The sequence below is a fragment of the Choloepus didactylus genome, chromosome 7 (genome assembly GCF_015220235.1).
Source record: "Choloepus didactylus isolate mChoDid1 chromosome 7, mChoDid1.pri, whole genome shotgun sequence".
NCBI classification, from domain to species: domain Eukaryota; kingdom Metazoa; phylum Chordata; class Mammalia; order Pilosa; family Megalonychidae; genus Choloepus; species Choloepus didactylus.
The window spans coordinates 21,030,152-21,057,103 of NC_051313.1; the positions used below are offsets into that span (position 1 = coordinate 21,030,152).

General features: G+C 39.1%; 1 protein-coding gene and 1 pseudogene across 4 annotated transcripts in view; both read left to right on the forward strand.

The window, feature by feature from the left end:
- The first annotated feature begins 1,227 nt into the window (after positions 1–1,227).
- ECHDC1 (ethylmalonyl-CoA decarboxylase 1) overlaps positions 1,228–26,952 on the forward strand; it is a 69,093-nt gene continuing 43,368 nt past the window's right edge. Inside the window, exons 1-2 of one of the 4 annotated variants that reach the window (XM_037842115.1) lie at positions 1,228–1,469; positions 24,437–24,658. In XM_037842115.1, coding sequence (XP_037698043.1) covers positions 24,439–24,658 — 220 coding nt within the window. In that variant the 5' untranslated portion in view covers positions 1,228–1,469; positions 24,437–24,438. Of the gene's footprint in view, positions 1,470–1,520; positions 1,676–1,771; positions 2,681–24,436; positions 24,659–26,952 lie in introns of those variants that run through there. The other 3 variants (XM_037842117.1, XM_037842116.1, XM_037842118.1) reach the window with 3 other exon arrangements.
- On the forward strand, positions 11,643–12,899 carry LOC119539026 (annotated as a pseudogene).

Sequence of the window (26,952 nt, forward strand, 5' to 3'; positions counted from 1 at the left end):
TGGGGAATACAACATCACCTTCATTGGAGTTACCAAATTGTGGCCTGCTCCATGGAATTTGGATTTGTCAATCCCTATTGTGAAATTGTGAAATGAGCCAATTCCTATAACAAATCTCTCTCTCTCCATATATATATATATGGAGAGGGAGAGGGAGAGAGGAAGAGGGAGAGAGGGAGAGAGGGAGGGAGGGAGGGAGGGAGAGAGAGAGAGAGAGTTAGAGTTAGTTCTGTTTCTTTGGAGATCATTGACTAACACAGATTTTACCAGGAATCCACACAAAAATGTCCAAAGGTCAAGCCTCTCAGCCACAGCTGCCAACTTTGAAAGGCAGCAATATCAAACAAACTTTGGCATAATTACTACATCTAGTCATCTCCACCCATCCTGCAAACTGATAGATTAATTCTCCCAAATCACCTTTAATAACACAAATCTTTTTCTGTTCCACCATGTAATGGCTTAAGTTGTCCATTACATATTAAGAGGTAATTAAATGCTTCTAAAGCTTGGCTTCCACTTTTTCCCTTTCTATGATATACATCTCTGTACCCTGAAATTTGGTTATCATTCCTGCACCAGTGCTTTGGAAACCTCCCATTCCTCCCACTAGACTATTCCCTTTACTTTCCCAAATCCTATCCCCTACCTAAGACCTACAGTCAGCCTTCACTTAAGACAAAACCACCTCCCTGTCAGATGTCTTCCAAAGAAAGCACTTTCTGTCTGCGCCATAGAATAAAATATTGGCACATAATTTTAAGCTTGTTGGGCTTTATAAAGACCACGTCATACTCAGAACATATACTGAACATTAGGTAAAACATTTAAAAATTAAAAATACCCGTACTCACTCAATAATACAGAGGTCTAATAAGGGACAGCCTTCGGATATTCCCTTAAACTGGCTTCCCTCCTACACTTTTTCCCCCAAGTTCCCTCGTTTACATCGGAGCATGGAAAGAAACGGAGTTTAGAGGTTTCCCTTTACCGGCCCAAATCCCGCGGTGCAGGACAGAAAGTGCAGAGTACGTGCCACAAAGTGCAAAGAAAATACACAAGGGAATCCACCAGCCAGGATCGCTCGCGATAGAGCGGCGACAGAGGCCTCCCGGCCCTGACAGACGGGTCCTTCCGCAGGGGGCGGTACTTCCGAGGGCAGGGGCGCCCGGGGAATGGAGAGGGCAAGAGGATCCGGGTTGTGGAAAGGGGTCGCGAAGCGGAAGCGGAAGCGGAAAGCGGAAACCTGCTTCGGGAAAGGGAAGGGGAAAGTCGCTGCGCACACTTTCTGGGCTGTGCGGCGGAGGCTACACCTTTAGTGTCTTCCGGGACGGTTTAGAATTCTAGACTGTCTCAACGGAGGGGACTTTAGTGCTGCCTCATACGAATTCCCGACGGCGACTCGCCCCGACTGCCTTCTGCTGGGCTTGGGAAAGCAGGTGCTCAACGCCGCGGATCGTAGTTTTGAGGTGAAAGACTCTTTAACTATTGGCGATATGCAGCGGTGATATAGAACTTAGGTTCAGGCTGTAATAGGGCGATGGGAAAAGATGGATAAAACTTGCTTGAGACCGTGGACAAATAACCGAGTTAAAATTTTCAGGAGAATGGGGGAGATTTGATTTCAGCGCACTAGTAAAACTTCAGAATACTTTCAAGAGACTTTGCTAACTAGGTAAGGTTCCCTAGGACCTCTGTAATTGTCTTTCTCTCTACCTATATGTTAAATTGTTTTAGCTAACTAAAGCTTTTCTTGCATCACTTATGTCATGTTGCCAACTTTTAGACGCAAGAATGACCAACTCAAGTTTGATAAGGATTCTTTCATTTTAGAATTCTTCCGAATAGAGCCGCAATAACCTGTTTAAGGGTTCATGAATGTAAAATCAGTGGTTTAATAAATAAGGTTTTAAGAGATAAGAAGAGGTTGAAACAAGCTGATAAGGACTCCGGGAGAACATCTACCTCACCCTCTCCTCCTGTGTCCTTTTTTCAGTTCCAGATCTGAAAGCCTATTATATATCAGCTACTACTCTAGGTCCTGGAGGTATAGAAATAAACGTGGGCAGGAATAAATGAGGACTCCTTCTTTGAAGGCTTAGGACTCTCTTGGAAGAGGAAGCATGGAGGGAAAGTATAATTGTGACATCTGCTGGGGAAGGGAGGAGCATGGCAACGACATGTTACTGATGATTGAGTGGATAATGTAGTTTGGGGCATGGGCAGTGATCAGCATTTTGGTGTTCAAAACTAGCTTGTGAAGAGACATGGAGTTGGGAAACGGATTAAGTTTAGGGAATAATAAACGGGAATATAATAAAAGGGGTAGATGGAGAGTTGGAAGCCCTTGTGTGGAATTTAGTTTTGAAGAAAATCATTTTGGACAGTTACTCTTTGTCACACACTGTTCTAGGCAAAGTGTATGCCCTCTTGGAGCTAAATCTAGCATGTGTGAGGATTACCAAAACAGTAGAGTTGAGAGCAGATATTAAGGGGACTTTATGTAGTTCCAGGTGTCAGAGGAGGTGACTTGGAATTATTTTGGGGAAGAGAAAAGGTAACAGGTAGAGGGATCACATATACAGATGAATGAAGAGAAAATCTGAAGAACTTGAGAAACTGAAGTTCATTTTGGCTGTGAAGGAGGAAGGTATGGGTAGCACGTAATGAAGCTTGAAAGGTAAGTTCTATAGCAGCTAAAATAAAATATTGATAGTCTAAAATATTTCTGACTTTTCATTGTTTACTGCCTGCACTTAGGCTGATTGTTTTCTTATTAAGTATGTGTTTGCGTTCGTTTTTTGGATTTAGTAATTCCAAAATATGTAAAATAGGTAAAGGCTTTCAAGAGGACGTTTGGCTAATTTCTTGTACACTGAGGGGATCTGCACTTCTAAGAAGATATTTTGAATTTATTTGATCACCTTTTGGGAATCTGAAAAAAATTAGGGATAGTAATAACCTTGATTTCTTGTGATCATGGGAGCTCTCTTCCCTCTTTGCAGTGGCTTGGTAGTAAGCTTGCTCAGCTGACTGTAAGTGCTTGTGGAAGGACAGTAAGGCATCCTGCATTATAAGTTTTTAAACATAAGTTTTGCCCTGAAGAAAGGTAATAAAATTGTAAATGCCTCAGAACCTTCCCATTGCCTTGTAATTCTGGAACTAATCCAATATACTGGTCATTTTCTGGGTTACATTTTAACTGCGTATCATACAGAACCTGAATACTGGTTCACTTGTGCTTTCAGATACAGTGGCTAACTTTTGTCATCTCCTCATCATGAACTCTTGTCTAATTTAGTCTCCGAATTGAGTAAAGGAATCGGGATAAAGTATACATAATGGACTATTGAATTTCGAGAATTGGAATCCTAAACTTGGGCTCTGCCTAAGCAGTGCCTTGAGTTTTTCTGCTGCTACTCTGTGGCACAGATGAGGGAATGTGGGGAGAAGAAAGAAAAAAGAATGAAAAGAGGGAAAGTTAATGGAAGGGGTTAGAAGAATGGGGAGGAGAGAGAGAAAAATGGATTTAGTGGAGAAAAAAGGTACATGAAGTATTTATTATAGGATTTCCTTGGAAAAATCTTCACTTCAAAGCTAGAGCAAAGATGTCTAATGAGGCAAAAACATTACTTTTTCATAAATATTTTGACTTTTAATGACTTAAGAGTAAGGGGATATAGATCTGATGGCATCCATACCAGTTGCCCTTGTGTTGTTGAATGTTGGAGGGAGGATCAATGTATCAAGTCAGAAGAGAAAGGTCCCTTACAGTGAGAGCAGAAATGTTGTTTATTGATTTTGTTATCCCACAATAAAATTAAAAATCTTAATTATTTTATAAGCCTTTATTCCTTGTTATTTTCTATTTTAAGTCTTTATTCTTTTTCCTAAACAGTACTGTGGAAAACATAGGCAAATTTATTTTTAAAAAATAACTGTCTAGGTCCTTATCAGATAGAATTCTTTAGTACCTTTCTTCTATACTGAAGTCATGGTCAGTGTGGAGATTAGGATCTCTTCCCATATTTTTCTCCAGTGAGTTGTCTTTCCTTCACCTGCCTTATGCCTGAGGGCAAAACGCACATAGCACCTATTCCAGGCGAAAGCAAATTCCTGGACATACCATGTTTGCCTCCGAATCTCTGTGTAGGCCTCCCAGCTTTATGAACTGAACTGGGAAGTGTCCTTGAGAGTTGTTTTTTTTTTCCCCCAAGACTGGAAGCAGGCCTAAACAACCCTGGAGCCCTATTTTATTTCACCTTCTTAGAATGGGACACTATCCAAGTTGAAGGCAACCCCAGGTTGTTTGTTTTTCCACACTGGCCTTATGACACAGAGAACAGAACAAAGGGAATTCAAAATGGGCATTTCTGGTGGAAGCAGATTAACTATGTTGCCTCCTACCCCAAGCCATAGTACTTTGACTGAATTACTTGTTTTTGGCTTAAAACCATTATCTTCATCTGAAAACTGCACAAAGGTAAGCTCTAATTAATTGTAAAATGGAAAAGTGGGCCTTATTTTCTAGATTTGTTTGGGGAAAGGTAGTGAGACTGTATAATTTAAAAACTGTAGTAGATTAGCACTAACACAATTTTTTGAAAAAAATGATACCTTGACAACACAAAATGATAGCATTTTAAGGGTGTCTACTTCTACAGTAGCTTGACCATAAGAACTACAAAGAAAAGCTGATCTGAGTTGTGTTTTTCTTTGATTTAATGCCACGACAAAGCTAATGTATTGTTTGATTGTTGTGGTACTTCTGCTTAAAATTTTAAAATTTAGAAGGTAAATTGAGTATCAAATAGAGTATCATTATCTGATGCATTGATATAATGTCTTTGGGTGAACTGCTCGTGCCATAGAGAATCCTTAGATTTTATGCTAAAAATTTTACTGGTGGAAAAACAAAACAAAACAAACAACAAAAAAAGAGCAAAGCAAAAAAGGTATTTTTGGGGAAGTTAGGATTATATTTTAAAGTTAATGCACACCTCGAATAGAGTTTAGTAATAGGAGGATTTGCTCAGTTTTCAATTAGATATTTGAATAATTTTTGCTTTACGTGTGCATATATTGTTTCCCTGATAAAACTGAAAACTTTTTGAGAGTAAAGATACTATGTTTCTCCCCCAAAATAGCAATCAGGAGAACCCTTAGTAGGAACTCAATAAATACCCACTGAATTGCCACCAAATTGCTTGTGTGTCTATATACTAGAATCCCATTCTATGAATTTGCTGACCCTAAAAACCTACACACAAGTATAGTGTCCTTAAAGGCCCATATGCGAGAAACTAATCAACCTTTTTTCTTTTTTTTTAATTTCTCACAATAAGGCTAAAATTAGAGCTATGGGTTACCTTAAATAATCTAGTAAAGAATACCACTCTGTTTAAAAAATATTTATCTTAATTGCTAATCTAGCCATTCGTGTATGTTTCTCAAAATTTGCCCTTAAAAAAGCAAAGAAAGCTTTAGAAGTCATTTTGAATGACATATTTTGGTATTTTTTCCTATTGCCCCACAGAGTTTGACCACTGAACTTGAGTTTAGCGATGGTGATGGGTGGTGAAAAAGAATTAGTGATTGGGAATGGTAGAGTTATAAACATGGCTGGGGCTTATGAACATACTTAAACTTCAGAATAAATGCATTCTTGTTCTGAGAATATAGTTGGGGTTATCTTGTTTCAAGCCTCATTGCTTGTCATTTTGCAGTAACTTCTGAGATTGTTAGTTTCGATTTCTTCCACTAGCTAAGAGATCTTGAGGCAACTTCGTATTGACGTTTGGGTGATAACTTAGGAAGACTCCAAAATTCTTGCATTTGTTTTACAACCACCGCATACTTCTTAATTAGGCTTAATAACATTTTATTTTTGAAGCTTTCCCTCCCCCATCCATTTCTCATAGACCTAAATTTTCTACATTTATCACTTTATTTTCCCTTCAGGTTCGTTCTTCATGTTATTTTTCCCCTTCACGTTCATGTTTAATTCCTGAGAGGCCACCTTTTTTTATTCAAATCTTTTATTTCTTTGGAAGTGTGTATATAGATTTCTACTTTTGGGGGCATACATTTGGGATAAATGGTTAGGAATGTGTAGTATCTAAAAATATATTGAAATATCTTAAAATTGATTGAAATGTTTACCAATACAGTTCTCAGTGCTTGAGAGCAGAAGAGTTCCCAACAAAATGATTTGTTTTTGCCCAGGACAGTTTTGCTTTCATTTAAAGAGCTGTTGACCAGAATAGCTCATTCTCTAACCATGGCAGATAATTAATGACCATAATTTCAGAAATGCCTGTTTTCCATAGATAGAAATTTTACTCCACTTTGGGAAAGCAGGGGACTATGTCTTTGAACCAGCCTGGAGTTTGGGAACTGGGGCTCTGCAAGGGAAAGAGATGAAGTAAATGTAGGGAATAATGTTCAGTGACTAACAATATAATAATGTTTGCAGAAAAATCATTTCAAATGAATCATTAGTTTAAAGTTAAATAATTTATTCAAATATGTGGTAGTAATTCTTGACATTTAGAAGTTGACTTTTCTTTAGTTTCACAGTATCCTCTAATTCCTTCCTATTTGCCTAATAATTTAATGTAATACCAGTAAAGTACCTATTAGTACCCTAACTTGGGGGATGGAAACAACCTGTAATATAAAACTTATTTTCACCTTTTCTGTGTCATTAAAACTTTCCATGTTCTAACTGGGTTCTTTTGTTCATTTTAAAATTTTATTTCAAAAGTCTTGCAATATCTTGAGTTAAGTGAAAACCTCCTGGGATATTGCAAAACCATGTTTGATAATCATTCTTTCTAACTTTGCAATACTAACCCAACTTCTTAAAATATGTCTGTTAGTATAACCTCATTCTACTGTGTACTCTTTTTTAGATACTTATTGTTTTTTTGTCAGTAAGAGACAAAAGTCAAGAGAGGTGAGAGTGAGAACAACTCAGGGGAGAGTGTCCTCCCAAGCAGTTCTCATTTCAGTTTTTATTGAGATTTTTCGGGGTGGGGAGACATGCTGGCACTCAAGGCTGTTTGTGGAGGCAGGAGGGGAGGCAGGACGTTTTGACCTTAATAACACAAAGATCAACAGGCAAGTAGACAACAGGTAAGCCTGGCCTTGGGAGTGGAATGGACTACCTGCAAGAACATAGCATAGCAAAGCAAGTCATTTTAGTTTACAATATTTTATCTACAGAATTCCCACATAGCCCCCTTTTTTATTTAAAAATTTATTGCTATTAGAAGGGTTTGTAGCAGATGCTGTGGCAACAAAGGCGATGAGTCTTTCTTCAGTTTTTCATATTGGGGACATGGTGTTGATTATTGATAGTTCTGTTTTTAAGGAACTTTGATGGCAGAATTCAGATCATTTTCTGACTACAGTTGCTGATAAAGCATGGCAGAGTTATTTTGCTTCTTTTTAAAAGTCTTTTTTTGTTGTAGAAGATGAAGCTCTGACTGTAGCTAACTGCAAGCGCTTTTAGAAAAGCATTAGAACAAAACAGTGTAACTTACAAGGAAATTTGGCTGCTTTTGTGACAGATAACACTTTAAAAATAACTAAAATTATAACTAGTAGTACTATATTGTTTGATATTATGCAGATTAGTAACTAAAAAAAGGTTAGAAGTTTTTAATTTTTATAACATTGTTTAAACTTTTTTTTTGCAATTTATAACATATTACATGAAATTCATTATTTTTAGCATTTCATTTTTTTTTTTTGTAAGGTGAATGAACAAATTCTTTATAACTGTTGGGAATAAAAAGACATCTTTTAGGGCTTGACCTTGAGAAAGCAAAATGTTAAAAGTTATTAGGTTTGAAACAGTATTTTTTGTTGTTGTTGTTATTTAACTATAGTTAAGGAAAAGACTTACCTTTTTTAAAAGTGAGAAGACAATATTTTTAAACTACCAAGGACATGATAAAGTTAACATGAAATTCAAGAAGTTATTTTGATAAAACAGATTTTTTACCTTTTACATTGATTGTTTAGAAAAACATTTTTATAACTTTTTACTAAGAAATTATACTTTAATAATTTAAGGAAACTTTTAATAAAAGCACATTTTTAAAAAACATTTCATATTAAAAATTACTAAAATGATTTTGGAAATTGTTTTTAAGCAAACATTTTACAATATACAATTATGGTGAGGAGTAGGATAGGAGAAGCAGGAAGAGAGTGGCTGGGTTGATAGTAAAACAGCAGAAGTATATTTTGTGAATTATTAGGCACATACATACAACATTGAATATTAATTACTGCTTTAGGTGGTGGTTAGAATATTTAATGCTATTTTGTTTTACAAAACCACTTTTTTTTTCTTTAAGTTGTGAGGTTCTATTGTTAAGCAGTTATTACTAGTTTTTACCATCTTTTAACTTTGTCCATAGAAATAATTGTTTTCACAAATCTTTTACAGCTTTCTGTATTTACTTTTTAACTTTGACTACAGAAATAAATTTCCCACTTCACAAACCTTCTGCAATGTTCTGTATCCATGTTTCCCCAAACTTTTTACAGCTCTTTGTATCTATTTTTTAACTTTAACTACACAAATAAATTTCTTACTTCACAAACCTGCAACTTCCTGTATTCATTCAGGCTTCGTCCCACACTTTTAAACAGTCAATTATTTAGAACAAAGCCACTTTCTCTTTCCCTCTAATTAGAAAAACATTCTTTATACCTTTTATACAGCATGCTGTTACCTTTAAAATCAAACTTGCCAGAACAATGCCAAACATTCAAAACACTTTAGTTAATGCATTCTGAAATAGTAATAAACAATCTTTTGGCAGGGATTAATGGGATGTATAGGTGTTACATTGTTCCATTACATGATGCTGAGAATCGTTAGGAATAGGAATTTGTTTTTTTGTGTTGCTCATCCTGCAAAGGCAGAGGAGGCGGAGATAAAGGAGGAGAGGGCTAGGTTGTTTCCATTACCTCTCCGCCACCTTTATAGGCTGGCGGTAGAGGAGCTGATGATTTGGGAGGTGGAGGACTACTAGTAGAGGCATTGGTAGTGCCTTTCCCAGGCATTTTGGTGTCAACAATATGAAGAGGGGCCAGGGCAGTGCGGACAGGAGCCCATGTAGTAAAGGTTTTAGAGGAGACTTTCTGTGCCTGTTTTAAGTCTTGCTTCAGATTGCACCCAATACACTCCCAAACATTAAGGTCTAACGTGCCTTCATCAGGAAACCAAGGATTGTGCTGCACAACATCATGTAACAAAGAATGCAGGGTGTCTTCAAAGACAGAAGCTCCAGTATCCTGCAGCAGCCCTTGTAGGGTTAATACATACTGGTGCTGGGGAACAGTGAGAGACTGACCCATGATGTTGAGTGGCTGAAACTACTGAACCACCACGAAACAAAATCACTTGTACTTACTGCTCAGCTTCCAAATGTCGTGGTCAGGATTGGAATGCCCCATGTTGGGCGCCAATTATGGTTTTCTGCCGCTCCTCACATGGGGCACCAGTTGTGGTTTTCTGTCCAGCAGTAACTACAGTGACGCAATGAATTACTCGAGACAAAAGTCAAGAGGGGTGAGAGTGAGAACAACTCAAGGGAGAGTGTCCTCCCAAGCAGTTCTCATTTCAGTTTTTATTGAGATTTTTGGGGTAGGGAGACGTGCTAGCACTCAAGGCTGTTTGGGGAGGCAGGAGGGGGAGGCAGGACATTCTGACCTTAATAACACAAAGATCAACAGGCAAGTAGACAACAGATAAGCCTGGCCTTGGGAGTGGAATGGACTGCCTACAAGAACATAGCATAGCAAAGCAAGACATTTTAGTTCACAATATTTTATCTACAGAAATCCCACAACTTATAAAGCACCAAGTGTTCTAAGACACTTTGAAAGAAATGTCATTTGAGGACTAAGCAATTAAAAGTGGAATGAAGAGAGATTGAATGTATTGTGACCTTCTTTATAATGCCATGTTTTCTATCTGTTTCTGATACTATTTTATAACCCACATATTAGAGACATTTAAAGCTATAAAACAAGTTTGTGGTGTTCCATTGGGCTAACTGATGATTTATTTCTTCCCTTCCCCACACTTTTCTTCATTAACCATTTATTAAGTACCATTTATTAAGCACAGTACTAGGTTCTAGTGACACAGGCTGTGTATTTCAGAGAACTACTCTCAGGAAGCTCCCTGCCTAGTGAGAAAGACAAATGAAAAAGTAAAATTAAAATGATGCATGAAATATGTTAAAATGGAATAATAACATATTACAAAATACTGGGCCGAGATAAATAAAGGAGTGATTATCTTTGCTAGGAAATCACTTTTAGGAGGTGTATTAGTCAGGGTTCTCTAGGGAAACAGAACCAACAGGAGATATCTGTAAATATGAGATTTATAAAAGTGTTTCACACAACTGTGATGATGCATGAGTCCAGATTCTGTAGGGCAGGATGCGTGCATCCAAATTCCATAAGGCAAGCCATGAGCTGGCAGCTTTGATGAAGGTGTTCAATGAATTCCCCAGGAGACGCTGGCTGGCTGAAGAAGTGAAAGTTCTGTCTCTTCCTTCTTAAAAGCCTCCAACTGATTAGATTAAATCCAACTGATTTATTCTCATTGTGGAAGATAGTCCATTAGTTGATTGTAGACATAATCAGCCACAGATGCAATCAATTGATGATTTACTAAACCAGCTTTCTGGTTTATTAACCAGCCATGAAATGTCCTTATAGTACCAATTAGGCCAGTGTTTCCTTGACCAGACAATACCTGGCGAAGTTGACACGTGAACCCAACCATCACAGTCTACCCCTTGTCAACATGGCAGCTATACACATCACCTTAAACCATACGTGATCTCTAAACAAGACACAGTAACATGTTTTGCCTAACAATACTCAGCTGTCCTGAGTACAACCAGAAATACACTAAATCTCTCCAGAATAGTGTGCAAGTCCTTGGGTTATATTCACTCTTAAACATGATATCCCATAATTTAAATGCTATGAAAAGAAAAACAAAACTTATGTCATATGATAAAGGATAAGAGTGAGAAGAAAACAAAGATATTTGCTTTATGTACAAATACAAACGTAACAAAACAAGGAGGAAATATTCATACCATCACAGTCCTTGTTTCTGTAACTGGTCACATGGTTGTAGTTCATATTTATCACTACCTTCTTCCACTACCCATTCCATATTCCCTTTACCCCCAGCAAGCACTTCAGCTAACCATGGTTCTTTGCCTGGTGGGGAGCCAAACCTTCATTCCTGAAGTTTCTGGGCCATTGGTAGTCTTCCCTGGATTGGGTTGTTGCAGTTTTCCATTTACTTTAATCACAGGGCATGGTAGTACTAAGAGACACCCTAGGGGATCTCCTGTATTCCAGGAAAACACTTCTTGACCTCCATTGTGTAGTTGGAGTCCTATTTCCCCTTGATAGGATCAGTCACCCCAGCCAGTACTGTAATCCCCTTCTTTGCCTGTTGATTCAAAGGTGTGAGAAGCCCAAGGTGACCAGGTGGCAGTCTTAACTTCCAGTTCATTGGTATCATTGCTGTGTCTCCTGGTGGTAGTACTCATCCTTTTGCAACTAAGACTTTGTAGACCAAACAGAGCTTAAGGCTGCAGGGACAGGAAGCAGAAATTTTCCTAGTGGATCACTAGGAGTAATAGTGAGTAGTGCCAGTCCTATTTCCACCCCATGATTCCTGGACCCATGAATTCTGGCTATGGGAGAAACAGCACCATAGAGTGAACTCTGATTCAGAGCATACACAGCCTCCTGGAGGACACTGCCCCAGCCCTGCAAGGTATTATCACCTTGTTGGGACCATAATTCAGTCCGCAAAAGGCCATTGCGGTGTTGTGGTTCTGCCACCCGTGTGCTGCCTGTGCAGAGCTTGCCTCTACCTCTCCATGTACAAACAAACTCCAGCCTCTCCACGCTGCTGCCCCACACTCTCAGGGACACTCTCCAGAAGCAGCTGTCAGAGATCTCAGCATGAGAAACACGAGCAAGGAGCTGCATGGCACAACCAGCTGTTATGCTCCCTGTGATTGGTATTATCATTTTCCAGCAAAGAGGTCTGAGAAGGTGGTCGAGGCCCCACCAGTGTCCCAGATCCCGGGTCTCAGCGATTTGGGAGAATCACACAATGGGAATACATTTGCAACTCGCAGATACTGAATAAATGAAACAGACTCAGAATATGTCAAGCTGGCAAAACAAGGCGGCAGGCCTGATCTGCTGAAACATTTTGGCCCTGGGACCAGGAAAGGCTCCCTGGTCACGTACTCGATGCCAGATTGGTATATCCACCACAGCAAACCACTGACGGTCGACCAGAGAGAAGTCCCTGCTGTCTCTATGCCAGATTACATGGTTTATGAAGAATTTAGCCCCAGTCAGGCCAATGGTAGCTATGAATCCAGAAGAGGACCTTTCAACTTTGACATGAAAACCATTTGGCAACGAGAGGCTGAGGAACTTGAAGAGAAAAAAAGGTGAAACTGCCAGCATTTAACTCGAAGCAGCCAAGCGAGGTGGGAACCCGTATTGGCTCGAAAGATTCGGCAGGAAGTCGATTGTCCTTCCCTCCTGTGCCTGGTCAAAAAAATAGTTCACCCACAAACTTTTCCAAGCTTATTAGTAGTGGTTATAAGGATGAGTGGTGGTTACAGCAGCGGTCCAATTTGGAAAAGAGGACCCCCATAGGCCCCCAGAACGCCGGCCTCATCTCGGTCCACGGAAGACCCTGAAGGCACCCAGATGCAGAGATGCCTGAGGATGCAGAGGTTCCAGAAGGTTCTGAGAAAGCTCCAGGTGCTGCAGCATCTCCATCTGCATTAACACCAGCAAAGCTCAAATAAACCCCAACATTACATGTATTTAGGATAATCTGTAGTGGGTAAATATGACATGACTATGTTACAGCTATATTTATAAGGCTCTTGTTATATTTTATTAATATAGGTTCTCATGAAATAATTTATCATGCGGTGGATTTGACATTCTTGTGGCAGCGATTGTGCAAGTGTTGAGTTGTGTTTTCTTGCATTTCTCTGGGATGTTCAATACATGGTTGATCAAGAAAACTAAGATCTGTGTTCCCCTATGCCTCACTGGCTTGGCAATGTCCCAATACCTTGGAACCAATCACTTCCTCCCTGATGTGTCATCATCTGGCATCTCTTCCTGCTATGTGAATCACTATTTGGTGTATTTCTATTGAAATCGAAGTTTTAGACTCTTACGTAAAGAAACAACACACGGTTTAAGCCTTTTCCATTATGTGCTCCTGTAATCTTTTTAGAAATAATTTTTCTGTTACAAAAGACATTCATTCTAGAATATTGTGATACAGCTTATATTAAGAAGAGTAAGATTTTAATTTATTATGCCTTGAGGTTTTAAATATTCAAAATAAAGATATTAAAGCATTTGCCATCTTTAAAATTTTGCTAATGCTTGTGGCATAAAATGAAATCGAGAATATTAAACATTTATTGTTTTGTATTCTTTAAGCAAAAAAATATTAATACTTAATTTAGTAGTCTTCACAAAAATTTAATAACAGACTGAATTCTCTTATTTTGTAAGTTTCATTACTGTTTAATTAGCATTAGATATAGTTTTATATTTTGTACATTTAATTCACTAATAAAATAATTTTCTGTGGGAATATTTTCAGAAAGCCAAAAAAGGTTATGGATATTTTAGCCTCTTTCCCAGAATAAACCTATCATGTACTTGCTCACGTAAAATTTTAAAATTTTATATTAGTTCTTTAAATGAGATATTTTACTGAGCACATACATTGTTTGATCAAACTGATATTACCATGGGAGAATGTATGCAATGCGAAAAAATATGAGTGGCTGCATATACTGAATAAGTAGAATACAATATTCAAAAAAAAAAAAAAGGCCATTGCACTGTTCTGTCAACACAGCTGCCTCTGGATGATGGGGAACATAGTAAGACCAGAGAATTCAATGATCATGTGCCCATTCCCACACTTCATTTGCTGTGAAGTGGGTTCCTTGCTCAGAAGCAATGCTGTGTGGAATACCATGATGGTGGATAAGGCATTCTGTAAGTCCACGGATGGTAGTTTTGGCAGAAACCTTGTGTGCAGGAAAGGCAAACCCACATCCAGAGTATGTGTCTATTCCAGTAAGAACAAATCACTGCCCCTTCCATGATGGAAGTGGTCCAGTTTAATCAACTTGCCACCAGGTAGCAGGCTGATTGCCTCAGGGAATGGTGCCATACAGGGGACTGAGTGTGTTTCTTGGCTACTGGCAGATAGGGCACTAAGCAGTGGCTGTGGCCAGGTCAGCCTTGGTGAGTGGAAGTCCATGTTGCTGAGCCCATCCATAACCTCGATCCCTACCGCCATGAACACTTTGTTCATGAGCCCATTGGGAAATAACAGGAGTGGCTGGGGAAAGAGGCTGATTGGTATCCACAGAATGGGTCATCTTATCCACTTGATTATTAAAATCTGCTGAAGTGACCCTCGGTGAGCATTCACATGGGACACAAATATCTTCATGATTTTTGCCCCCTTGGAAAGGTCCATCTGCATACCTCTTCCCCAGACTTCTTTGTCACCAATTTTCCAATCATGCTCCTTCCAAGTCCCTGACCATCCAGCCAAACCGTTAGCAACAGCCCATGAATTTGTATACCTCTGGCCAGTTCTCCTTCCAAGCAAAGTGAACAGCCAGGAGCACTGGGTGCTTAAAGTTCTGTCCAATGGGAAGATTTCCCTTCACCACTGTCCTTCAGGGACATCTCAGAAAGGGGCTGCATTGCTGCAGCTGTCCAACTGTAACCAGACCTGAGTTTTCTCTTCCTCAGTCAACTGACTATTAGGAACTCCCCAAGAGGCCATAGCTTTGGGCTGGGAAAGAGAAGGAAATGTGGTAGGAGTGGGGGCCATTGGCTTTTGAGCCACTTCCTCATGTAACTTACTTGTGCCTTCAGGACCCACTCAGGCCCTGTCTCCATTTTATGATGGAGTGCTGCTGTGCACACCCAGCTTTATGGCTTTGTGGGTCAGACAACACCCAGCTCATGATAGGCAACTCAGGTCTTATGGTAACTTGGTGGCCCATGGTTAAGCAATCTGTCTCTACTAAGACCCAATAGCAGGCCAAAAGCTGTTTCTCAAAAGGAGAGTAGTTATCTGCAGAGGATCGTTAAGGCTTTACTCCAAAATCCTAAGAGCCTATGCTGTGATTCTCTTTCAGGAGCCTGCTGAAGGCTTCAAACAGCATCTCTATTTGCCACTGACACTTGCAGCACCATTGGATCAGGTGGATTCATACGTTCCATGTGACAGAGCAGCTTGCACAGCAGCTTGGGCCTGTCACAGAGCCTCCTCTTATTGCTGTCCCCACTCAAAACTAGAAGCTGGGGGATTCTGCCAGTTGCTGAGTATATCTATTCCAATTATGCATTCTGGAACTGGGGAAATAACCACAGAATGGGCCCAAGGACCTCCTAGATCCACTGTGAGATGGACCTAAGCTAAAACTCCAGTGTTTAATGATCCCCAAACTATCTGATCATTTCCTTTTCCCCAATGCACAGTTACCCTGGTGAAAGGTTGTAGGTCCCCTTGGGGAAGGCTGGGAGGAAGATTAACAGTATAACTTTTTGGCAGCCTAACAGGGCCCTTCCCCAAGGGTGCCTGGCCTTCCCCTCATTCAAGGGACTCAGGGTCTATAAACTGTCTCAAGTCTGGGAATTGATTAAGGGGCCATGACTATGTTTTTGTAATTCAAGTTGTACTTTTGTTCACTTGACCTAGAATTCTGCTTATACAGGTAAAACAAGAATTTAGTAGACTGCCCATCAATTTTACTTCTAGGTAGCCCATGATCTATTAGTGCCATAAGTCTGCAAGTTAGATTAGTCTGACTGCTGTTTTGAGTCTGCTGTCCATTATGGTAGTGACACCCACCTTGTCTTTGGTGATTAACTGCTGCCATGTGGCTTTTGCTACTTCAGGATTGAATTATCCCCATTGTGTATAAGGATACCAGCTCAGTGGCAGCAGTTCCCGCAGTAATATCTGACCTACAGAAAAGGGCTCTTCAGGGATGATGATGCTAGTCTCACAAATTTATTCCTCATAGTCCTGGTAAAAGGGGTGTCCTCTGGACATTCCTGGGGTGTGTGAGCAGGTCTTCCATGGTAAATCCACTCTAACATTTTAATCTGTCTAAGCCTTTGGATCAGCTCCTCTACATTATAGCAGGGCAGTTCTGGCATTTCGACCTCAGGTAACATTGGCTCCTTTGGATCTGTGCGTCAGGCAACCACCCAAACTGTTAACACCCTTTCTTTTCTTTTCTTTTTTAATTTTATTTTGAAATAAATTCAAAGTTATAGGAATAGCTGCAAAAACAATACAGCCCCATAGACAGAACTCCAGCATACCCTGAACCCCCTCCCCCAATACTCCGATCTACCAACTTCAACATGCTGTCACACCGCCATTTCTCTTTCCTTCTCTCCCTCCCTCCCTATCATCCATCATCTATTGCTCTATCTTCTGAACATTTGAGAGCAAGGTACACACATCCTTGAAAAAACACTATAATTCACATATACAATTCCCATGAACAAGAACATTCTTTTATGCAATCCCATTAAGTGCAGCTAAGAAGTTCAAGAAATTCAACATTGATACAAACCTTACATTTTATATTTCCTTTTTTTTTTTTTCCCCTTATGTCTCAACTGTGTCCCTTTGATCCTCTTGTCCTCCATCCCCAGATCCCATCCAGGATCATTCTTGGCATTCAATTGACATCTATTTAGACTTTTTTTTTTTTTTTCAATTGTAGAAACATATATACAGCCTAAATCTTCCCATTCCACCCCCTCCCTAGCATTCCATTAGTGGGATGAATCACATTTAGAATGTTGTAATGCTATCACCTTCCCTCCATCCACTACTAGAAATTTCCCTTCACCTCAAACAGCAATCCTACACTCATTTCTTAACTCCCCATTACCCCTTCCCCCACTTCTCATAACACATACTTGACTTTTCATCTCTATGGTCATATTCTCTTATAATTTTTTTGTCAATGGGACACATAAACTATGTTTCTATACTCCTCCATTCCCCCACCTTTATATATTTCTTGTCAAAAATTACATATTTTACATTGAGTCCAAAACCACTGATTTGTCATTAGAGTTTATGTATTTTATGTCATGTAGGAAGTAAATAGTGGAGTTAAAAATCAAAAATTATTGACTTCTATTTGTATTCCATTGTGGTCAGAGAATGTGCTTTGAATATATTCAATTATTTTTTGTTTTGTTTTGTTTTTAATTTATTGAGGCTTTGTTTTATGTCCCAGCACATGGTCTGTTCTGGAGAAAGATCCGTGATCACTAGAGATAAATATGTGTCCTGGTGATTTGGGATGTAAGGTTGTATATATGCCTGTTAAAATTCTCTGTGTCTCTCTCTCCTTTCTTTGTTTCTCTGTTGGTAGGGTTCCCTTTAGAATCTGAAGTAGGGCAGGTCTTTTATTGGCAAAATCTCTCAGCATTTGTTTGTGAAAAATTTAAGCTCTCCCTGAAATTTGAAGGAGAGTTTTGCTGGAGAAAATATTCTTGGTTGGAAATTTTTCTCTCTCAGAATTTTAAATATGTCATGCCACTGCCTTCTCGCCTCCATGGTGGCCGCTGAGTAGTCCCTACTTAGTCTTATTTTGTTTCCTTTGTATGTGGTGAATTGCTTTTCTCCTGCTGTTTTCAGAACTTGCTCCTTCTCTTCAGTATTTGACAGTCTAATCAGAATATGTCTTGGAGTGGCTTTATTTGGATTTATTCTATTTGGAGTTCGCTGGGCATTTATGCTTTGTGTATTTATATTGTGTAGAAGGTTTGGGAAGTTTTCCCCAACAATTTCTTTGAATACTCTTTCTAGATCTTTACCCTTCTCTTCCCCTTCTGGGACACCAATGAGTCTTAAATTTGGACTTTTTATTTTATCTATCGTATCCCTGAGATCCATTTCAATTTTTTCGATTTTTTTCTCCATTCTTTCTTTTGTTATTTCATTTTCTGTTCTGTGGTCCTCTAGGACACTGAGTCATTGTTCAACTTCTTCTAATCTTGTATTATGATTATCCAGAGTCTTTTTAATTTGGCCAACAGTTTCTTTTATTTCCATAAGATCTTCTATTTATTTACTCTTGCAATTTCTTCTTTATGCTTGTCTAGGATCTTCTTTATGTCCTTTATATCCTGTGCCATGTTCTTCTTCATGTCCTTTATATCCTGTGCGATGCTATCATTCTTTGATTGTAGTCCTTTGATTAATTGCGCCAAGTACTGTGTCTCTTCTGATATTTTGATTTGGGTGTTTGGGATTGGGTTCTCTATATCGTCTGGTTTTATCATATGCTTTAAGATTTTCTGTTGTTTTTGGCCTCTTGGCATTTGTTTTGCTTGATGGGGTTCTTTCAAGTTGTAAAAAATACCAATCTCATTTTTCAGATCTGGCGTACACTTTCTCTAACTAACCAGCAGATGACGTTTGCGAGTCACCTATTCACCTCAAGTCAGTTCTCCTCAGCTTTGTCTTTGTGGTGTTTGGGGAAATGATTCTTGTGGTGTTCAATTGGTGAACTCAGTTTGGGTGTGTTGTTGGTGCTGTCCGCCTTGAATGTGGGGCGTGTGTCTGGGTGGCTAGGGAGGCAGGGCAGCTTTAATAATCAAACCTCCCAGGCATTCCCAGAGATTCAAGGCTGTTGCAAGTGTCTAAGCCTTCATTTCAGTTTTGCCCCAGATTTTCTCTGCCGCTGACCCACAAGTCCCCGGCATTGATGCAGCGTCCCTGGGTTTTCTGAGTGGGCCCCCCTTCTCAGCTGTGATCTTCCAGGACCTCTGCTGAGGGAAGGCTGTGCTACACCACAAGCGTGCGCCGTCCCTCAAGGGAAACACCGGGCCGCCGGGCCGTGCAGGGGCGCTCCCAGCCTGATGCAAAGATGGCTGAATGTGGCATCTTAACCACCACCACCCCCCCCCCCCTTTTGCACAGCTCTGCCTTCCCAGCTCCGGGACAACTAGCTGTGTATGCACCCAAAGCCACTGTCCACAGCTGATATTGGGGCTGATATACTCCTCGTCACTCTGGGCTTCCTGGCGTGGCTCTGGGCTGTGGGTACAGCCCTGGGCTGGAGTGTCTCCAGCCCGCTGGTGAGCTGGCTGCAAGCAGCGCAGTTTCTTTCTCCTTTTGGCTCTCCCCTCTGCCCCTCTGGCCCTGAGGGAATCAGCAGCAGTCTATCCTCCACACCAGACACTGAGAGGTTGGCACAGCCTGCTCCTGCCAGCTTCACTGCATGGTTCTCACCGTCATAATTGCAGCCGCTCCTGGGTTTTTTTTTTTTTTTTTTTTTAAATGAGCTAGTCCATCTCCAAACGCCAACCCCTGGTTTCCCCATACCGCAGCGCAGCCGCAGGACTTTCAGCCGGCTTACTCACTCATTTCAGAATGCAGACTCCCAGTTTCACCAGGTGTATGGTCCCGTGGTTTTAGCAGACCTTGTCCAGCTGGTGCATTGCTGAAACTGGTGTTCTGGGTTACTTTCTGGTGTTTATCTAGTATTTTTCATGGAGGTGTTTTTTTGCCATCTCACCTAGCCACCATCTTAGATTCTCTCCGTTAACACCCTTTCTAACCCCTCAAGCTACAGCATTGAATGCAGAATTTCTGTTTAGTGGGCCCATATCAATAAATTCAGTCTGATCCAACTTTATATTCCTTCTATCATTATCCCACACCCTTAATATCCATTCCCACACATATCCCCTGATTTGTGTCTACGTAAATTGGAAAACTCATGCAGTTCTTTTGGGGTATAGCATACTTCCTCATGGGTACCACTTTGTAATTCACCTTTCAGGGCCTATTGGGACTTGAGTCATAGGTCTTGAAGAAAAGAGCAGTTTTGGGGGTGGGGCATGAAAAGAATTAGAAGTAACCTTCAAGCAAATTACCTCAGGGCATTCCCTTGCAGTTTCATCTGGTGAAACAGGATTAATCTCTCCAGACAGGAGTGAGGGCTGTTTCCCCAGGGGAGGTGGATGCAAGTTTAGCAGGCACTGAAGGGTTAATCTCTTTAGGCAGAGGTTGGATGGCGGGCTCCTCTGGGTAGACTGGAGGTCAGGAAGCTGTTTCTTCAAGGCAGGCTGGAGATTGGTTGGCTTTTACCTCAGGGCAGGCTGGAGGTGGGGGTGGGTGGGAGTAGGGAGTCTTCCCTCAGGGTAGACCATTACAGGTATATCTAGCAAAGAGTCACCAGAATCCAGGGTTCCAGTGCCCCACTGCCATCATTATCAATTGATATGTCCCCATCCCAATTTTCAGGGTCTCATTCTTTTCCAATCAGTGCCTTTACTTTAACAGCAGACACCCTGCTGAGGTTGAGATTTTAGTTTACATTGTAAATCTGTTATTCTTACAGTGAGACTCTGGGTCTGGTTTTCAGAAATCTCAAGTCTGTGGCCACAGGAATAAGATTTTCCTTTAGGGTACACATAGAAACATTTGCTTCTTTTATATGGTGTTTAAGTTGTGAATTTGAAGCCTTCGGTGCATTCCTTTCTCTTATATCTGTGTCCAGCATATCTAAGAATGACCAGTCAACATCATTATGCCTCTTAACTCCACAAATCTACATTAAGGTGTCAAAAACACTGTCACCCAGAGCCTTGCCTTTTACAAGAGTATGATTAGGAGAATCAAATGGTGATATTTTGTGTGTCTGCATTGCCAACTCACACCATGAACTGTCAATGCTATCTTGATTATTGGAAATAGAGTCATTAGTGCCTTTGAATCTAATCAGAGTGGAATACCAATTGCAAAAGCCATTTTAAGATTCTGTTTCTCAAGATCCACTCCTGATACCAAGCTGTATTAGGGTTGTCTAGGGAAACAGAACCAACAAGAAATTTCTGTAGATATGAGATTTATAAAACTGTCTCATGCAGCTGTGGAGATGCATGAGTCCAAATTCTGTAGGGCAGGATGCATGCCTCCAAATTCCATAAGGTAGGCCGTGAACTGGCAACTCCTATGAAGGGGTGTTCCAGTTTGCTAATGCTGCCATTATGCAAAATACCAGAAATGGACTGGCTTTTATAAAGGGGGTTTATTTGGTTACAAAGTTATAGTCTTAAGGCCATAAAATGTCCAAGGTAAGGCATCAACAATAGGATACCTTCACTGAAGGATGGCCAATGGCATCCAGAAAACCTCTGTCATCTGAGAAGGCATGTGGCTGGTGTCTGCTTGCTCCCAGGTTGCATTTCAGAATGGCATTCTCCAAGATATCAGCTTTCAGTGGCTGTCTTCAAAATGCCTCTCAGCTGCAGCAAGTAGTGAGCTTCTTCTGTCTGAACTTTTTATGTGGCTCCAGTGATTTAATTCAGACTCACTCTGAGTGGGTGGGCTAACACCTCCATGGAAATTATCCAATCAAGGTCTTGTCCATAGTAGATTGAGTCACATCTCCATGGAAACAATCAATCAGTAGGTTCCAACCTAATCAGCACTAACATGTCTGCTCCCAGAAGAAAGCATCAAAGAACATGGTATTTTGGGGGATGTAATACATCCAAACCAGCACAAGGGATCTGATGAACTCCCCAGGAGAGGCTGGCTGACTAAAGAAGAAGTGAAAGTTCTCTCTCTCTTAAAAGTCTTCAGCTGATTGGATTCAATCCAACTGATTTATTCTCTTATTGCGGAAGGCACTCCCTTAGTTGATCGTGGATGTAATCAGCCACAGATGCAATCTACTGATGATTTCATAAACTAGCTTTCTGGTTTATTAACCAGCCATGAAATGTCCCTGCAGTACCAGTTAGGTCAGAGTTTGCTTGACCAGACAACTGGGCACCATTACCTGGCCAACATGACACATGAACCCAACCATCACAGAAGGAAATGTAGGAATATGATTTTTAAAGATAATGAGGAAAGAAAGGGCATCATAAGGGGAGGTAACAATATAAAATAGCAACCTAAATTTGTGGAAGTCTGTTTGGTGTCTTGGTGTAGATTGTGTGTAGAGATGATACCGTGAGAAATGAGATTGAAGGCTTAAGTAAGAATCAAATAAAAAAAAAAGCTTTGGATTTGATCCTTTTGTCAGCAGAGAGCTATTAAAAAGCTTTTAATTTGGTATTGGATTACAAAAAAAAAAAAACAAAACCGAACAACACAGGATTATAAAAATTACTCCAACTTTAAGGAGGAGTATGAAACTCATTGGTGACCACATGTACAGATGCATGTAATCTGTTTTGGGCTATGTTAGTAGCAGAAAGAATAGCGGATGGGAACGATAAGACAGAAGAAACAATTTTAGAGGTATGTTGCCTGTGGGAAGTGAGGGAAGGGAAGAAGGTTCGTTTGACCTAGATGTTTTCTGGAGTGGATTAGTGCATTGATGATGCTACAAATAGTTTTAAAAGGTAATAAACAAGGAATAATAGGTTTTGGGAAAAGTTTTAGTTCTGGTTTAGACATGATTTTGAGAAGCATGTGGTACATCTGTAAGTGAGTAATAGAGAAAGAACATTTCTGGTAGGCAGCACTTTTTTTGAATTAGGAGTACAGGCATAAGGTCTGAACTGGAGATGAAAATGTGGGGTTTGGTTTCTTACAGGCTTTAGTAAAAACTGTAGGCAGAAGGATAAAAGACTACAGCCAATCAAAAATAAAAGGGCAAATAAATAGAGAAAATGGGCAAAAAGCTTGAATCACAAAAGAGGATGTCCCAATGACAATAAATGTTTGAAAAGAGGGCTTACTTTTATTAGCCATCATAGAAATGTAAGGTGAAACCACAATGGGATACCACCCACTAGAAAACCTAAAATAGAGGGGGAAAAAAAGAAGGACAATAACAATTAATGATAAGGTTGTGGAGCAATTGGAATTCTAACTACCTATGTGAATATAGATTGGTACAACTACTTTGGAAAACTCCTTGGCAGTATCTTATAAAATTGAACGAATGAGCAAATGCATATGTTATGACTGGTTATGTATTGGCTTACTGGCTCTCAGGGAGAAAAAGAGAGAGTTCGATATTCCATAATGGACAATATCAAACTACCAATGGCTTAAATATATAAGAAAATTCTTGAGTGTTTATCAATCAGTATGAGCCACGTTGTAACACACCAAATTAAGAAATCCATTCCTAAGATATGCCCAACAGAAATGTGTACATATTGAAAAAGGACATGTACTAAAATGTTTAGTGTAACTATTCGTAATGCCAAAAAGTGGAACCAACCCAAATGTCTATTAACATTAGATAAATTGGATAAATGGTGGTATATTCATATAATAGAAAACAGCAGTGAGAATAATGGGCTATTCAGAGTCTAATTTCATATAATTTCATTTCTGGATGTCACAAACATAAAATTGAAACCAGACACAAAAGAATATATATCATAATATAACATACTATTTGATTTACATAAAGTTCAAAAGCAGGCAAGCTGATTTTGAGTTTTACCTTTAGTTGAGTTGTAGTGATTGTAAGTTGGTACCAGGAGCTTCCTGAGGTTCAGGTAAGGTTCTTTATCTTCATCTGTGTGTTCTTTGCCTTGAGGCATTCACCTTGTGGGAATTCATTGAGCTATAACTTATGATTTGTATACTTTTCTAAATGAATGCTTTATGTGAGCAAGAAAGTTTCATGGGGTAAAAAGTCAATGGGCAGAGATTAGATTGCATAGAATGTTTATATAAAGTAAGAAGAGAACAGAAGAGTAAGAGAACCTTTGGGGTGGGGGTGGGGGATGGGGAAAACAAAACTGCACACACATTCCTATATCCTTCTGCATTTTCCTTAGAATCCTTTTTTGCCTTTTCTATGAAAAATTGCAAAAGCTAAGAATAAAAGTTCTATTAGAGATTGGGATTGCTTTTTGTAGCATTTCTGCATAGAGACTGTTTCCAGGGGGACTTTTGGACTAAATTTATTCTTAGATTTTAGAAAAGTTAAAGTGTTACAGGAAAAAGAAGTTCTGTGATGAGAAAGACTACCTGGAGGCAGAAGATGGTGATAAATGCAGAATAGCAGTATTTTCTAAACCTTCTAGTGTGTTGGATCCTAATAAATGCACTGTAATTATTTCATTGTCTCTCAGTGATATACTGTTAATTTATGTGGTTTGAGAAAGTGGGAAAAGGAAAGAAAATACTGTCTCCTGAAAATAATGCTTTTGGAAGTGAGGAGGTACTCCCAATTGAACAGGAATTACCATCTTTACAGCCTACTAACGTGTAATAGTAGAAGATTGAGTGTCAGTTCATCTGGACTAAACCTCTCTTTTCCAGAAATGGCAACAGGTCTTCTGAAGACACCATCTCTGTCTGTAAGGACAAAATTGCTACATCAAACTGGAGTGTCACTTTATAATACATCTCATGGTTTCCATGAGGAAGAAGTGAAAAAAAAACTTCAGCAGTTCACTGGTGGATCCATTGACCTTCAGAAGGAAGACAGTGGCATTGGCATCCTTACTCTGAACAATCCAAGCAAAAGGAATGCTTTTTCAGGTACTAGAGGTCTTTCTTTCACTGGTTATAGAATGACACTAGTTTTACTTTAGCCTGCTATCATATGGTTTTTATCCTTGCTCAGATGACAATTCTTGAAAGTTATGGTACTCTTTGTAGAACAACAACAACTAAAATACAAATATACTAAACTCTTATATGAACTAGATGCATTCTTATGAAATGTAATTTTTTTTTTCTTTTTTTTCTTTTTGTTGAAATGTAAGTATTTTAATTTTAAAAAAAGACATGAATGCAGATGATGATAAAGAGGAAACTGTCAAATTAATCATGTATTTGTTTCCAGCTAATGTCACCAGGAGCTGAGGAGAAAGAGCTTTCAACAATTTTAAGAAAGTAAAGAGAAAAGCCTGTAAATTAAAAAAGTTATTTCTACTGGTATAAATTTTTTTCTGTGAATTGAGATAAGACTGTCATTGTTAGTTTTTAACCATGGGATTCTGGTAATCAGTGAAAACACTGCCCTTGCCTATTTGTTGTCTCTTTCCTAACTCTTAGATACTGGTGCATACCTTCTATTTTCTAGGCTAGACTCTTGGCATATAAGAATTTTATGTGTAAGGGACCTAAAGGCTCAGAACATGTGGTGATTTATAATTTTGCCAAAGCTCAAATTTGAATTTGCCATGATCAGCAAGAGCTATTGAGTAGGCTTGCTGACTACCCAGCACTCATATCAAGGTGACTTTGTTAATCTCTTCTTGTCAGTTGTGTACTTCATGGAGGGTAAATGATATACTTTAGTGGCATTTGATATATTAGCTAAAAAAATTCCAATTAATTGTGTGTCTACTGCATACCTATTGACAACAATTCAGTGGACTGTAAACTTTGTAAATTATGTATGGTGGTTCTTTAAACCCAAGATAACTTTCTTTCCACCCAGAAGAACCTAGGACTATTGCTCTGTACCAGTGCTGACCATTGGAAATAAAATGTAAGGCACAAATGTGAGCCACATATGTAATTTTAAATTTTCTAGTAGCCACATTTAAAAAAGTAAGAAAAAGGTGAAATTAAATTTAATAATATATTTTATTTAACTCAATATACCTAAAATATCATTTCAACATGTAATTAATACTATTAAGATATTGTACATTCTTTTTTTTTCATACTCTTTGAAATCTGATTTGTATTTTACACTTACCATACATTTCAGTTTGGACTAGCCACATTTCAGGTGTTCAGTAGCTACTGATTACTATTTGGACAGTACAGTTCAGGGAATAAAAATAAATTTTAATATTAGCTTACAAAAAGTAAAATTAGGGAGCTAGACAGCTAAATAGCTACAAGTAATAGTTTGCAGTAGCAAAACCTATACAAATGGAAACTATTAATTTGCAATACAAGACTAATAAAAGCAGAATTGCTTTGATTTGGGTAATGGGGATTGGTTTGATTTGTTTGGGTTGAGTTGGGAGATAAAGAGTGAGCCTTCTACCTCCCTGCAGCCCCCAAGGCCCTTGTGTGAAAATCACCTAACCAGATATTCAAGGTCCCCTCTAACTCTTAAGGCTTATTTTACCAAGTAAAAAAGATGAATTTAAGGTTGACTACTGGTAGAGAGTTTCCATTAAGGCAGCATTATTTCTTTGGAAGGTCATATATTATGACTGATTGATGGTCCATATTTACCCATAGACTTATTCTTACCTAAATGTGTGCTTTAGGTGGGGGTGGGGAGGTGAGTCCCCTTACTAGACTTCAAATTCTTTGAGATCAGGAACTATTTCTAAAGCTTCTAGGGCATCCTTGGAAAAGATTACTGTTTTAACTAGGCCATAATTTGCAATTAGAAAGGATGTGAGTGCATTAGTCATTTGTGAGTCAAAAACATTACTTTAACATTTATTATGGAACCATCTCACTATGGATTACTTTAGAAAATGGCAAAGAAAATAATAGTTCTTGACATTGTGGGTTTTATATCCCAACGAATTGTACGTAGTTTAATGGGGTATATGTAGTAAGTTTTGACACCTTGGGGTACAGATTCTCTGCCAGTTTTAACCCTTTGCTATAATCTTTATACTGACTTTTAAAGCATTTTCTTAGGTAGCAAAAAAAGTATAATTATGTGGAGAGCATTATGAAGTTTATTAACTTGGCAGATCATCAAAGATAAGCATATCCAAAAGTTACTCATTAGAAGATCTTAAAACAACAGTCCCTGCTGTTTCCGTTTTAAACTCAACCATTATAAAGAAGCTCCGATAGAATTTTAGAATCATATCAAGGTGACAGTCTAATCTAGAAATCATAGAATT